Source organism: Pteropus vampyrus, unplaced genomic scaffold (genome assembly GCF_000151845.1).
Source record: "Pteropus vampyrus isolate Shadow unplaced genomic scaffold, Pvam_2.0 Scaffold93, whole genome shotgun sequence".
In the NCBI taxonomy this organism is placed as follows: domain Eukaryota; kingdom Metazoa; phylum Chordata; class Mammalia; order Chiroptera; family Pteropodidae; genus Pteropus; species Pteropus vampyrus.
The window spans coordinates 1,917,032-1,933,012 of NW_011888874.1; the positions used below are offsets into that span (position 1 = coordinate 1,917,032).

General features: G+C 39.0%; 1 protein-coding gene across 2 annotated transcripts in view; it reads right to left on the reverse strand.

Annotated features, from left to right (window-relative positions):
- Positions 1 to 15,981, reverse strand: part of AGFG1 (ArfGAP with FG repeats 1) — a 66,591-nt gene that overhangs the window by 27,066 nt on the left and 23,544 nt on the right. For both annotated transcript variants that reach the window (XM_011364059.1, XM_011364058.1), the window contains exon 3: positions 2,416 to 2,531. In XM_011364059.1, coding sequence (XP_011362361.1) covers positions 2,416 to 2,531 — 116 coding nt within the window. The remainder of the gene's footprint in view (positions 1 to 2,415; positions 2,532 to 15,981) is intronic.

Genomic DNA, 15,981 nt, shown 5'->3' on the forward strand with positions numbered 1-15,981 from the left:
TTAGTTGCATCTCTCGTTCTGTATTTCCTGGTTTTGTCCTATCCTACCCTTCTCTCCACCCTCCATATCAAGTAGGTGCGAAAAGCAGGAGAATGGTTAAGAGCACCTCTCTACTCCAGAGACGTGGTTCACATTGCAGCTCCACCACTCAACGGCTATGAAACCTAAAGCAAGCTACTTCAACTCCTCATGTGCCTCTGATTTTTCATCTATAAAATGAAGAAATGGTTGCTGAGAGGTATAAATTTATGAGTTAACATTTATAAAATACTTAGAACACTTCCTGGTACAGGTGACAGCTACAAAAGAGTTAGCTATTATCAAATTATATAATAATCACAAACAATAAAACTACTTCGTTTTTTCCAGTAAATGGGAGAGATGACGGAATATGAGAATGTACAGAAGAAGTTATTTCTCCCATAATTTGGCATATCACTGATATCAATTTTTGAGTATGGCCACATCTTATCAAAAGATAAAACTAGATAACAGTATTTGGTTCAAAAGACTCATCTGATTTTAAAAGTAAGCTAAACTTGTATAACGTAGGAAGTAAGTTTGAAAACTGGTCAAAAGAACAATTTCAAAACCCCTTCAGATGACAATGGCCTCACTGTGCTACGCATAGTCGCCCACAGTAAGGGTTTTTAGGGAGTCTGCGTCTGGACAGTCCTTACGACGCATTAAAAGCCCGCGGCACTGCTCGCTAGTGACACGTCACAGGTGTGCTGGGGCACGCATTCCAAGTGCACAGGTCCTGGCCCTGCTAAATGCTGGTCACTCCCTCCTCCCTCTCACAGTTAAAGTGTGCATTTGTCGTTACACTTGTTACTACTACTACCCTGTTTCTCAGGACAGAAAAAAATAACACAAATTTTAATTATTTGAGGTTTACGGTTATTTGGGTTATGGTTCGAATGAATTTTATTACTGTATACCACTACTACTATTATTATTATAAATGCGGGGGCGGGGGTGGGGGAAGGTCCTGTGGTTTTAATTCTATCAACTCTTGGTCACACAGTTTTCTCTTGCAAACTTGCTAACTGAAGCTAAACTATCTCAAAATCCCAGCTAAGCCCTATTCAAACTAACATTCTAAGTTGGTAGAAATAAAACTGTTGGAAAATCAAAAATTAGGCAAGGCTATACGAGAAGAAAGGTCTTAACTACAGGCCTAGGAAATTAGAAACTAAAATGATAAAAAGGATAATTATATACATATTTCATTCTAAGACCCATTTATGATACCACGTTTGCACTATCGCCCTGCCTTCTAAAATCCTCCTCTTTCCTGAACTGAAATTTTACTAGTATGTTTTATCTATACTCACATCTAAAGTATCTAGTGCTAATGACTATAATATAGCCCTGGCTAATTTTGGCTTGTGGAGGGGGGAAGAAAGCCTCCTCCAGAGAACAGTAAGAACACAAAGTTCGCAGAGCATAAAAATCAGAGATGCTTCTCACGCATAAACGACAGCAAGCATTCCTTCGGGACCAAAACAGGCTCTTGGCTATATCATTCTCTCTATTAAAACACAGCGCTTCAGGAAAACAGCAGGCCACTTACTTCTTCATTATCTATTCCCTCGATCTGTGACTCTCCCCCTCACCTTCTTACCCACTATTAAATAGTGATACACACTATTAAATATTGATAAAGAAACAACCAAGAGTTCATTATTAGTAAGTCTTACTAAATTGTGCTCATATAGCTAAAAATTAAGGGTCTGAAGTAATTAAACACTAGCTCTAAGGATATCTTCCCTGCTCTGCTTTAAAAGGTTTACTAGTCATACGTCCAACATATTTTAATGTCTTTTTAAAAATTAGCATCTGATAGATTTAGTTATGGGAGTACAAATGCTCCCTTCTTAACCACGTAAATGATTTCTTGGGTAGGAAATAAGGGATATTTTGAGCAAAGAGCTACTGTGAGACACAATTAAGTGAATGGATTATAAATAGACTACACAAGAGCTTTAACGTAGTGCATGGTATACAGAAGATACTAAATAAATACTTGCTAAATGAATAAAGATTTTAGGAAAGGAGGCTTTATAAGACTAAAAATGTCTAGAAAAGGGCTAGTAAAGGATTTAAAGGAAGGATTCTAACATTCCAAAAAAGGGTAGGAGGCCTAGTAATTATAAGGAATAGGCTGCTGCTAGTTGCAGTTGAGTTAAGATAAAGTAGAAGTAAAGGTTTTTGGAAACCAAATCCAATAAAAAGCCAAAGTATAAAGGGTCTATTTCTACCTACCTGTCTATCTCCTTATTTTCTCTATCTACCTACTTCCTTCCTTCCTTCCTTCCTCCCTCCCCTCTTCCTTCCTTGTGTCAGACTAATCTTACCCATAAGTAATGTGACTTGGGGAGCCTTTGTTCTAAATACAAACTATTCACTCACCATCTTTTCTTTTCATATTTTTCTTGTAGGAACTCTTTCACTTTTTGTGGATCCCTGAAGTCTGGAATTGCTGAAGATCTATCATCAAATAATCCTAGCCAAATCTGTTTACAGACCTTTGGAAAGAATTAAAAAAACAAAAGTGTTAAAAATCAACATCTTCACTTAATGAAATGTTAAGGGGAAAATTATGATTCTCTCAGAAAACTAACCTAGTTAATTGTAATAATATTGCTTTCAATGAGGATATTTATCACAATGAGAAATGAAGACGCAACCAATGAAGAAACTAAATTTATTTAAGCATGTCACGGTATGCAGTAAAATCTTAGCAACAGCATCATAAAGAACAACACCTCATAGGGAAACAAATAGTGAAATGGGATTTAAAGAGGACTCAGGAATTTCTGGTCTGGGAAGGATCATGAAATGTAAGCCATCAGCACAGCCATGTAACCTTTATGAACCTCAGTTCCCTGACTCCAGAAAACAGAGGAACTGGGCCAGTAGCAGATCCCTGACAGGTTTAAAAATCAGCCAAAAAGAACGAATAAAAATTACTGCGATCATAAACAATTTGCTATTAAAGTATAACAACAGTAACAAAAATATAAGGCTGATACAACTCTAGCTTTACAGCTGCCTCCTATACCCCTCTCCCACCATGGCTAAAACATGAGAATCTGAGATATTTAACTTTTTAGACAAATTAAAGAAATGAAATGATGAAGGACTCAAATAGAACATAAAGAACATAAAGAGAATAAAGAAAATTTGACAAAATGGTCTTTATCAAAAACTGCTGCTCTTCAAAACACTAAAAAAATGAAAAGGTAAGCTACCAACTGATAAAAAGTATTTGCAGAACAAAAAAGTTCAAAATATAAAAAGAATTCTTACAACTCAATTATAAAAAAGACAAAAAAATTTTTTTTTTTTACAAGTGAGCAGAAAATTTGGGACACTGGCACCAAATAAGCAGCCCAATGTCACTAGTCAGGTGGAAAATGCAAATTAAAACAACACGGAGACCCCACTGTATAGATAACCACAGATACCACTAGAATGGCTAACAATAAGACTAATATATCACTGTTAGTGAGAATATTATTCATTCGTGAGAATGTGGAACAACTGGAATTCTCAAGAATGTAAAACGGTAATGGTATAAGCACTTTGCAAGAAAGGTGTCAGTTTCTTAAACCACACCTAGCATATGGCCCTGCCATTCCATTTCTAAGTATCTACCCAAGAAAAATAAAAGCACATGTCCATACTCAGATCTGTACACAAATGTTCACAGCAACTTTATTAATTACTCGAAATTGGAAACAACCCAAATGTCCACCATTAACAGGTAAATAGGTAAATCTGGGAATATCCAAGTAGAAGACTCATCAGCAATAAAAAGGAACTACTGATACAAGCAACTACATGAATAAACTCAGGATAATTATGCTAAATGAGAGAAGTCAGACGCCCACTCCCAAAAGTACATGCCGTATGATTTCAACTCTTTCAAATTTTTAGAAAATGTAAACTTATCTTTAGTGATAGAAAGCAGATCAATGGATGCATCACAAAGGGACACAAGAAAAGTCTTGGAGATGATGAAAATGTGCGCCATCTTACTGTAGTATAGCCTCGCATATGTCAAAACTCATCAAATTAGACTCTAAACATGTACAAGTTATTTACTTATTCCTCAGTAAAGCTATAAAAATTCAGCAAGTCTGAAAGTTTCCAAAATTATATTATTTTAAAGAGTAACCAATTATAACACTGTGAAAAGAACACAGTATCTCGCTTCAAAAAGGCTGACAAAGACTTGAGAATTCAAAGAAGCATTCTTCTCAAATCTTACCCGCTCACTGTGGGTGAGGGAGGAGGAGGAAGGACAAGAAAAAGGACTCTGCCTTTTCCTCTCCTATCACGTACTCCAAGCATGTTTCCCAACACTGCCTGCGGCTCCCAGCTGACACACGTGAGGCCGAGGCTACGACATGATCTCATTATAAACACATTTTGGAGGCAAATCCAGAAAAGTGTAGACATCCAGGAATGGTAATACAACTTACTACCAGAAATGCTACAAACCCTGTAGAGCATTGGTCCCCAACCTCTCTGGCACAAGGGACCTGTGCTCCTGTGAGAATCTAACGCCTGAGGACCTGAGGTGGAGCTGAGCTGCAAATACAGATGAGGCTTCCTTGCTGGCCACTCACCCCCTGCTGTGCAGCCTGGTTCCTAACAGGTCACAGACAGGTACTAGTCCGTGGTGGTGGGGTGGGGGGTGTGGTAGGGAACCCTGCTCCAGAGGCCCGTCTTTGCCAATTAATATCTAGCTACTTAAAAAGAACCGCATGGGACTATATCCTTAGGCAGAAACCTAACTAAAGATTCTCCCAAAATGTAATTTTAAAAGATTCTGTGGCTTTACAATTACATTCAAAAAAGGGAAGACTGTAAGTTTATAATTCTTCTATTTAAAAAATTCGAAACACGAAAACAAAAGACATGGTAGTTATTTGCCCACAGCCAAAGCATTATTAGCTATAATTGACAGAATCAGTTCAGAACACGAAATACCGTAGACATTTCGTCTGGCATTCTAAACGCCCTATTAACTACCATGTACAATGTTTTAAACTAAGAATAATTAACGAATCATAAATAATAAACATACAAATAAAAAGAAGAAGAAGGGTTAAAGACAGATGATAAAGGTACTGTCACAGATGATAAAGGTACTGTCTTACACTCATCACGGTAATACAAAGCAAGACGGAGTCCTTGGTGCTAGACTTTATAAATATCTGACATTAGCAGCCTGTTGGATTCACTTAAAATCCTGTACTAAGTGCTAGTAGTTCTGCTCCTGCTCTCAGACAGGCCAAACTGCTAGGGAAAAATTATTAAGACTAGCTGCCTGTGCCCACTACAGGTAATGCTCTCTCACTCTCAAAGTTCCTTGATGTTCTTAGCCAGCTCTTATTTTTGACTGTTACCCCACAATGGCTATTTTCTATGTTGCTCAAAATCCTAACTATGCCTGCCACTCTTGGCAGTTGAATTTTACTCAAGTGAAGTGACTCTCAAAATGTAATTCCCCCGTTCCCTGGACTGGCAGTTTCTGAGTTACCTAAAAACTTGTAATGCAAAATTTCAGGAGCCACCCAAGACCTATGAAATCAGAACTTCTGGAGGCAGTGCCAGCAATCTGTTTTAGCAAGCTCTCCAGGTGATTGTGAAATAGGTCAGAGTCTGAAAACCAATGCTTTAGTAAAATCTAGGCCAGCAGATGGAAACTTCCTTTCCATATATATACACACACTACATATGGCTTTCAGCATTTCTCAAATTTACTTAGCCACTAAACCTGTTATTCAGCAAGATTCATTTCACAGAGACAGTGTTCCAAGGACACATCTGGGATAATGTCACAGTCTCTACATCCATCTCCTTGTGACCCATTCACATTTCAGTCCTTGAAAAGCTGGCTTCTGCTCCCACCATTCTACTAAAATTGCTCTTTCAAGTTTGTAGATTTGCCGATACGATAGTATCGAGTTCTCCTTTCTGCTTGTTTTATTTTTTGTTTTAGTAAAATAATAAACACAGTGCTGCGGTGCTTGTGGTAATCATGAGCCTACACCAGGGAGCCAGCCTACCCGAGTTTGAATTCCAACTCTGTTTAATAACAGAACCTGCGCTTCGCAGGAACGTTGGAAAGATTCACTGAGTTAATATACGTTTTGCACCCAGAGCGGGCATATATAACGAACTTCAAATAGTGTTGGTTATTATTACTTCGGGGCCTGGTCTTGTAAGCGGTCTGAGTGGGTTACAGAGTGACGACGTAAGAAGCAAGGACTGCGAGTGGAGGTCTCGCCAGGACACAGGAAACACTCTCCCCTCAACCCTGCAGCAGACAGAGTCAAACGGGACAACCTCCTCTGAGTCTTCAGGGCTTTGCGCCTCTCACACGAAACCCATTACAAACTGCCGTACAGCAGAATTACTGAGCATGTGTCTCATTTACTTCTGAATTCGCCACAATGCTTAAAACAATGGGTACTGCCATAGTAATTGTTCAATAAACAGGTTGATAATAATCAAAAACAGATCTTATGGAGGAATTAAAAATAAAATCACACATCAGCCAAGAGAAAAAATTCATGAAATTGTCAGAATATTTTTTTCCTTATTCTACTGCTAATCCACTTCAGAATTGCAATTATAATAGCCACTGACAGACTCTAAAATCTTTTAAAGTGTATTTATCAGTCAAGATTGCTATAGGAAACAGATGGCACGCTCAATTTGGGTAGTTTAATAAAAAGACTGTTTACAAACCGCAGGTGGCTGTGAGGAAATCCCAAGTGAGAGGACAGGCTCCCAGGGTTAGCAACAGCAGGGCCCAGCACACCCGCCCGCGGGCAGCACAGAGGAGGGGACGGGAGGGAGAGGTCAGCAGAACCTGAACTAAGAGGGCTACTGGATGGGCACAGTGGCCTTCAATAAAATGATGCAGCTCCGCAGCAGAAATCCCACAGGGAAGAAGAAAGTACCCTAACCTCTCCCTCCTTCCTTTCTTTGATCCGCTGACAATGTCCTCCATCATCAGGGCCCAACCAGAAGCCACGAGGCAAGAAAGCCCACTTGTGTATCTAGACAAAGCAGCTGCCTGGAGCCAGAGCACGGTAAAGACTAAAATAAGAAGGGCAGGCGGAAGGCATCCCAACAGAGCACCCAAATCATTGTAACAAATATATGCTGTGCAAGCAATTTAACGAACTCAATTATGAACACCAAAAATAGGAAACGGCCATAGTGATTCTCAATTACTCATATATAAAAGGGTAAGAAAACAGTGTTGTATCACGTTTGAGAAGGAAAATAGGTAAGGATAGTGATGATATATGATAGTTTTGTAATGCTCTGAGGGACAGCAAAATAGAGCAGAAACTTGCTGGAATTGGTATTTACATTTACTCAGGCAAACCCTTGTTTTCATAAAAAGGATACACAGAATAAACAATGTGAAACGACTCTGCTTGCAGCCTCTAAGCAGAAAGATATAAAAATATGGGAAGGACAGAAAAATGCTCTGGAATTAGAAAATCTTTTTTCATTAAGCCAATCTATATACATCCAACTAGATTTCACACTCTCTTTTTTGTCCTTTCTCTGACTGGAAAGATGGAGGATTACTGCCTCCTTCTGTATGTAACATAATTACATTTCATAATATGGCCCGCAAAATACAGGAATAATAGGAAACTTAAAGAATTACAAAATTCTAGAAACAAGTAACTAATATCCACTTCTTGGAGGCAGAAAGTAAAAATGAACAGAAATAAATATTAACAATTGAGAAATACCATTAGAAGCTCTCTAGAGAGCTACCATGAATTTATACAAAATTCTATTATCAACATATTATTTTGCTCTAAAAGGAAAATTAATTTTTTACTGTAAATTACTTTTCCCTAAAAATCTACAATCAGAAAAATATCTCATATTTTCATGTATTTCAATACATCAAATACTGTCATGACCTAAGTTAATTATTGGATAAACAAGTACATTATTAACATTTCCTATGCTCATCCAGCCTACATTAGCGTGATTATGCTAATAGTTGTAGACCACCAACTGATAGGTGTTTCTCAGTACTGGGCCATGTAAAGAATCTATATGTATACTCACTAAATGCTTGAAGAATCAAAAACACTATCCATATGCCTTATGCAAGAGAAATGATTGGTCCTGCATTTATATACATCTTTTTAGGTATGTGTTATGTGCCCTTGAGGTGGCTCTGACGCCTGATGACCTCACAGATGAGTGATGTCCACAATGTCCTGTCCTCAATGGCCCTGCTCACCTCATACAGGCTGCTTCCTATGGCTTCTTTTATGGAGTCAGTCCATCTCATATTTGGTCTTCCTCTTTTCCTGCTGCCTTCTATTTTTCCCAGCATTACTGTCTTTTCCAAAGAACATCGCCTTCTCATTTTGTGCCCTAAGCAGAAAACTTAGTTTTGTCTTTTATCGGCCTTTTCGGTGTCCAACTTTCATATCCATACAGGGTAACTGGAAATCTTTTTAGGAATGTGAAGGGGTTCAAAGTCTGGCCACCCCAAAATATGCTTGTTGAGATGTTAATTTTAAGGTGATTATTAAGAAACAAAATCTCAGGAAGAACCTTTGACCCTCCCCCTTACCTGCCTAAAGGAATTAAGAAAGAAAAACCTGCTTAAAGGAAGGGAGCATCACCGTAGCCCCATAATACAAACGCGATATGGCAGCCAGGGAGAAATCTAGCAAAGCCTATCTCTTAGTCCTCCCTCTGTCCCACCGTTTCTGGGTGACCTAGCAAGAATTTGTTCACCACATATTTGCTCTTTCTCCTCTACCTGTGAATTGCCTACTTTCCCTTAGAAATCGCAGACCCCTGCCCTCCTTTTCCTTTGTCCAGAATGGCATATAAACCTCAACTGCCTAATGAGTTTCAGGTCTCATATTCTCATAGCATCACTGCATGTACATCCATAATAAATGTTGGACATTTTCTCCTGTTAATCTGTCTCATGTTAATTCGATTATGAGCCCAGTGGGAATTTAGAAGATGGGAGAAAAATTATTTTTTGTGACCTACTACTGTATGGTTTTATAAAAATGTGCTAGCAAAAACTAGAACATATGTAACGGAGTCACTGAAAACAGGAACACACAGGCTGTACGTGCAGATTACTAAGACACCAGAGCCTTTGTGAACCAGAAACATATGAATACGTGAAAGATTATTGGATTTAAGAAACAGCAAATCCAATTTATTTCATCTCATTTTTTACCTTAAGCACAAACTACCTTATAATGACTTCCTTAGCGTAAGAACCAAATTCTTTGTCAGGGCCTATTTGGCCTATTTAGCCTCCTCCCCGCTCCTCCCCTGCAGGAAGGAGTCAACCCCAGACGAACTCTCCAAACTCATCTTGTGTGATCATCACTCTTCCCCCACAGGCCTCCTCGGAAAGTCCTTCCTGACCCACCAATCCGGAGGGGCAACATCCCCCAAGCCAAACCTCAGAGTATCTATTTTCACACCCTTTATCTCACAATTTCTAAAGGTGAATTTCATGAGGCAGGAACCTTCTCTGATTCACCATTATTTGTACTCTCAGTGCCTGATAGAGCAGACTCTAAATAAATATCTGCTGCATGACTGAAAGCAACTTAAGAGCCCTGAAATATACATGTAGTAGAAATGATCTCTTTTCCCTCTAAAATACACTGATCTAGAATATTCAGCTTACCAACTTACTCATTCAGAAGTAATAAGTTAACTGATCCAGAGTCTCATCATATATAGGCCAGAGGTCAGTAAATTACGCCTCACGGGTTAAGTCTGGCCGATGGCAGCAGCTGCAGCTGCAGTTTAAGGGGACATCGCCGCGCCCTCTTGCTCATCTAAGGTCTAGGCGGCTGTGCTGGTACTTGCAACAGACACTGTATGGTCCACAAAGCCAAACATACACTAGCTGCCCCTTTACAGAAGAAGTCTTACTTACTGAAGCTGAGGGTCCTTCTGACTTTGATTAAATTTACTTTGAAACCCCAGCTCTAGAAATCATCTCTTTCTACACCCATCAGAGACCCAGCCTTCCCCCGTCCCCAACCCCCGGATCATCAGCAACCCCGCCAAGCAGCAGAAGCCAGCAGCTCAGACCTGACTTATGGTCACACGTCCAGACCTTTAGCGAGCTAAAGATGACACCTTGACCTAAGTTATGTTTCGGTTCCTAAGTCCTAAGGTGGAACAACCCCCTGGCTACTTTCCCACGGACTGGACAGAGGGACACCAGAAAAGACCTCAGAACTGTCCTCAAGATCTGAAGAAATAACATCAGCCTACCTCACCTCTAGCCAATCGGCTCCCAGCACAATCCCGAACCCTTAACCCACGGTGTCTTGTGATCTGTAACCTACGAGCCGTCGGGGACTTCGGGCTTTCGCGCCTTAGCTTCCTGTCCTGGACAGCACCATTCTCGGTGTTCAGCGTGTCTCTGCTACCTCTGGGTAGACCGGCTCTCTCTGTTCTATGACATGATCTGCAGCTGAGGGTTTACGATGACACCACCCCAGCATCCAAGAATACTAACGATTTCAATGGGATAATAAAGAAAAGCCTGTTTTAGAGACTGGTTTTACAATGTGCATGGGGAACAGTGGAATGATGAGCATAAAATGAAAGAAGCCTTTCTTCCCCTGGAGGAAGATCTTTCCAAGAGTGAGGACTCAGGGCCAATTACTACATATAACTATTCCCTTGAGAATAAAAGAGAAAATGTACCAGATAAGTTTCAGGGAGCATTAATAGATATTTCACACTTGTTTTCTAAATAACTGATAAGTACAAAGAAATAAAAAGATAAAACAAACAAATATTTGGAGCACTAGAGAGAAATAAAGTGCGGTGGAAATAGCAAGTGTCCGTGGGTTGTCAAAGAGAACGGTGGCATGACTGGGACACCAACCGTGGAGACTCAGTACAAGGCAGTATACACAACTCACGGCACACTCCAGACCTTATTTCACTTACTGTCTCCATGTCACATACAACTGAGTAAGGGTGTGAAGAACGAAAATCCAGCCACGCTAGGTCAGATAAAACAAGTGTAGGGGAAGCATACAGCAGCACTTCAAGAACACAAGAGAAAAAGTTTATGGGAACCTGGGTTGCAAAGAGGAAGCCATCTGGGACCGAGGTGGTGGTCTGAGTGTCTGTTTCCTTAGCCCTCCCTTACTTACCTCCACCCCCAAACACAGTTTATCACTTCTGCTTCTCATACTATGTCTAATTCCTTCTCCTGCTATCTTAGTACAATTTTCTTTATTTGTTAGACTGCACGTGGCCCAACTATACACTGCCTTTTCCATTCAAGTGATTTCGTCAAGTGAATCCTGCCTCCTGTGACCCTTACTTCAATTTTTTAAGAGTGTCTGATTAGCCGCTGACTCCTATGGTTAAGTGTCCATTCCTGGTCCAAGCAGCTCTGTGTTGTGTGTTTTGTGGTTTTCCCAGGGCAGGGAGCCTTCCCCCTTTCTTCCTTCAGTGAGAAACATGAGCTTGATAAGCACTCTCCACCCCTAAACACACATTCATTCATGAATGTGCATTCTAAATTATAGAATTTTATAAATGTAAGAGTTATTTTATCGTTTTGAAGCCACAGCAGTTTCAAGAAAAGTCATCAATTGCCCCACTTTCTCAAACTAAGATGACATGTAAATTACCCTGTATGGGTAACAAAAAGATTTGTTTCCCTTATTATTTTGTCTGCTATGTCTTTAACAAGTTTCCACGTTTTAGCTAGTCACATTTATCAATTTTTACTTTTTGATTTCTTCTACTACTTTTAGTGTACAAAGTCCTTACACATTTAAATGTTAAAAACATAGCTACGTTTTCTACTAATTTTTGAGGTAATCATTTCTTTGTGTCCACTTCTAAGTTTATACATCCAGAAACACTATAATTTAGTTTTGCCTGGTTTTTTAGTTACTAAATAATTTGTTTTACAGAAAAGTTACAAGTGTAGTAGAAAGAAGCCCTGCATACTCTTGAAGTTTCTAAGGTTAACATTTGCTTTATCATTCTCTCAAGATAGATACATTTTTTTCTGAACCACTTAGACATGAATCTTTACCTATAAATATGTACCTCTTAAAAATAAAACACTTTTGTATAACAACCATAGCAAAATTATCAATATCAGAAAATCAACATTTTATATTATCTAAATAATGTCCTCTGGAACAAAAGGAAAAGGCTCTCCTGGTACAGAATCCAAAACTGTCCTGCCTGAGTCTCCTTTAATCTAGAACAGTTCCTTAATCTGTCTTTGTCTTTCATGATCTTGGCAGCTTTGAAGAGTACAGGCCAGTATTATGTCCCCTAATTTTGTACTATTTTGTACTATGTCCCTTAATTTATGTTTCCTCATGATTCAATTCATGCTATACATTTTGGGGTAAAAAAAATACCATAAGTGATGTTGTACCCTTCTCAGTGCATCTTATCAGGAGGCACGTGATGTCAATGTGCCCTATTCCTGGTGATATCAACTTTGATGACTTGGTTAAAATTACCGTAGTCAAGTCAATACTTTCTCACTTTAAAATTAATAAGTATCTTATAAGGCGATACTTTGAAACTAGTTTCTAAATTTTTAGGCTTTAAAATTTTAACTCTAAAAATTTTTCTGAAATTCATTTTGGTATACCATGTCATTTAACATTCTAATTGACTCTCCGTTTACTGAATAACCACACTGGACCAATGAACTTCATTTACTTTTATAACAACTTCATATACATATTTAAAATACATAAAGATTAGAGTATATCTCAGGAGCTAGTCCACAGAGCTGTGCCGCATCTTGCACTAGAGTATGATTATTATTAAGTTAATACTGCACATTATTGCCTACAGAGATATATTTAATATCTAAGTAGAGCTAACCCTATTTACTCTCTGTTGTATAAATTCTTCCCGGCTAGCTTTACTTTTTCATTCTTTTAAATGAATTTTAGAATCATTCTCTAAAAAGGAAAAAAATTCCCACCAGTGTCTTAGTTCCAATTGTTCTAAACTTAACCTGTGAAGCCTCTTAAAGCAAAGCATTCTCATTCCCAAAGATAGTATGACTCTGATAATCAAGCTTACCAAGAAGGAAAAATTAACCAAAGGCTTATGTTTCTGTCTTGCTACAGAGTTAAGTTTTACTTTTTTTTTTTTTAACATTTCCCATAATACAACTAGAACAAATGAGTAGTTGAGCAAGGGAGCAAGAATGGGCAAGCTGCTCTGTCCGATCACATTTCCTGTAGAAATGAATACTAAGAAGAGCTTACTTGTCTTGATATGAAATAAGAACTGTTTGTTGGTTATCAATGTTTTAGGGGCAGCATCAATACCTCTAACACCAACACTACTCATTCATTGTTTAGGACAATCTAAGGCTCAATGATAAGTGATAGATCTGTACTGACACTCTTTGTCTGGTTGTCCTGGTGACTAAAGGCATGCACTTGCCAGGCAGCTGACTAAGGTTGGGAATGCAACTTTCTGGCTAAGAAACAGAGACACACTGGCCCAAACACAAAACAAGCCTCTGATGCAAACTTGACCTGTACCACATCCTATGCAAATCAATCATAAGGAGGAGAAGAAACAATTAACTTTCTTTGAACATTTGAAAATATATGGGTGGCTCACAGGTTAATTAAAAAAGAAAAAAGAACTATGCAGGCAAAGCTCTTCTAAGTAAAAATGAGATCTGCAGAAGAGGTGAACTTTAAGTAGGTTTCCAAAACAGATTATCCAAATGGGACAATTTGAACATCAATAAGAATAACTGCAACTGACTGAAACATATCAAATAAATAATTTCATAGTGATAGGACCAAAAAATCCTAATAGTTGGAAGATACTATGGAACTAACTCATTATTTTGAAAACAGTTAAAATGATACATAAACTGAGGACCACAAATGGCTTTGTTTATATGCACTATATCTACTGATATTTCTGAGTCGTTTTAATGTACTTAAAGAATAACGATAAAACTACTGCATGTTGACGTAACTACCTTTTACGTATTTAAAAAAAGCTATATGAAGCTATATTTTCTAAAACAAAAAAATTACTGAAAAGAATGGCACTGTTTTACATTTTTGCACATTTCATTAACGCCTGGTTAAAGAGAAGACAGTGATTCCTCATCTTCTTCTGCCTTTTTACGTTGTGTAGCTTCTGGAAAACTCCATTGTATGCTCATGAGAATGGGAGTAAAAACAGCAAACAGCCTGAGAATTACTATTAAAATGTTCTGACCTTATGGAACTAATAATGTAAGGAGGGGGCATGAGAACTAAATGTTAAATCAAGCTATACTCAGATACTGCAATGTGCTGACCAGCCCCGCAGCCAGGCCAAAGGAAGATTTCTGCTCGGCTTACTAACCAACCATTTACTCATACCATGAAGGGAAAACAGTCTTCAAGTCAACCTACATTTATTCCCTAGGGCCAAAATCCAGGAGGAAGCTATAGATCAAAGGCTGGAGACTGCCAAGAGGCATTCTCCCTATGTACGCATTCCTGTCACACTGCATACCCATACCATCACAGGAAAAGAGGTAAACAAAGTCTTCACACTGTTAAGTCATAGAAACTAAGAATGATACATAAACTGAATTCCCAGAATGGGGTCCCCCCATTGTCTTTTCTCTGCCTCTCTGTCCTTCTCTACTCTCTCACTCTTTGTCTCTGAGAAGAGACCACGCTCTGTCTATGGAGCGTTATCCCTTCGCTAATAAATCTTCCTTTTGACTCTGGTGTGTGCTTGGATTCTTTGCTGTGTTCCATCAAGAGCCTCTCTACCTCAGTGTAGGACTTGAATCTACTCGGGGGGGATTCGCCTTGTCCTGCATCAGAACCCCTGAAAAAATCTCAATCATCCCCAACAGGTTCCCAGACTATTTGGAAAAATCACTAAATTAGAATATCACCATTTTACAATCTGTAATTAAGAGTTACTATTAGAGTAGGCATAGTTACTATTAACAGCTAACATAACCACACACACCTCCCAAAGTGCATCTCTTCATAAAAGAACATACCACCCAACCTATGAACCTCCCCTTCCCCAAATTAAATGTGAATCTTAAGCAGCTACTAAATTCAACTACCAATTTATAGGTAACTGAGATGGCAGAGGAATACTGGCACTATGTGGACAGAAGCATCGAGGTCCAGAAAATGGAAAACCGCTGACATGACTGGGCTTAGCGAGGGGGAAAGGGAAAAGTGAGGGGGAAGGGAGAAGAGAAGGGAGGCAGAAGGAAGGAGAGAGGGGAGAGAGGGGAGAGAGAACAGCAGCAAATAACCAGAGGGCAAGTTAAAAATTAAGCCGAGTAGGTTCAATCTCCAGGACTGTCAGAGTAGCTCATATTGAAACCCAGTTTTCCAGCAGAAAACAACTCTGGACACATTATAAAATCTATCAGAAGACTCATGAACCACCACAAGCAAACAGAAACTAGAGAGGAATTTTAAGAAAGAAATGATACTACCTATTCGCTGTTTTTTAAGGATCATCACTTGAAATCAGGCCTAAGCCAGTGCCATGCAGGGCTGCTAAAACTCAGTAGAACCCCATAAAGCTGAAAGACAGAGTTCACCACAACCACCACAACTGGAAAGCGAGGGGCAAATCCAAGGAGGGAAGGGATCAGAGAGTAGGAGCTATGAAACCTGTGTGCAGACTTTGCCCAGACCGGGGAGCATATACAGGGCGGACTTCAAGCAGTTCAATTAAAGACTAAAGGGACTGAGTAGGGATTTTTGTTGACATCCACCAGAAGAAGCAGTTTGCTAAAGTAAACTAAACGATGAATAAAACAAACAAATAAACAAAACCAATACTTTTTGGAGAAACAAAAGAAAATCCAGAGGCTACACAAATACACCATTGCCAATGTTCTGAATATAATCA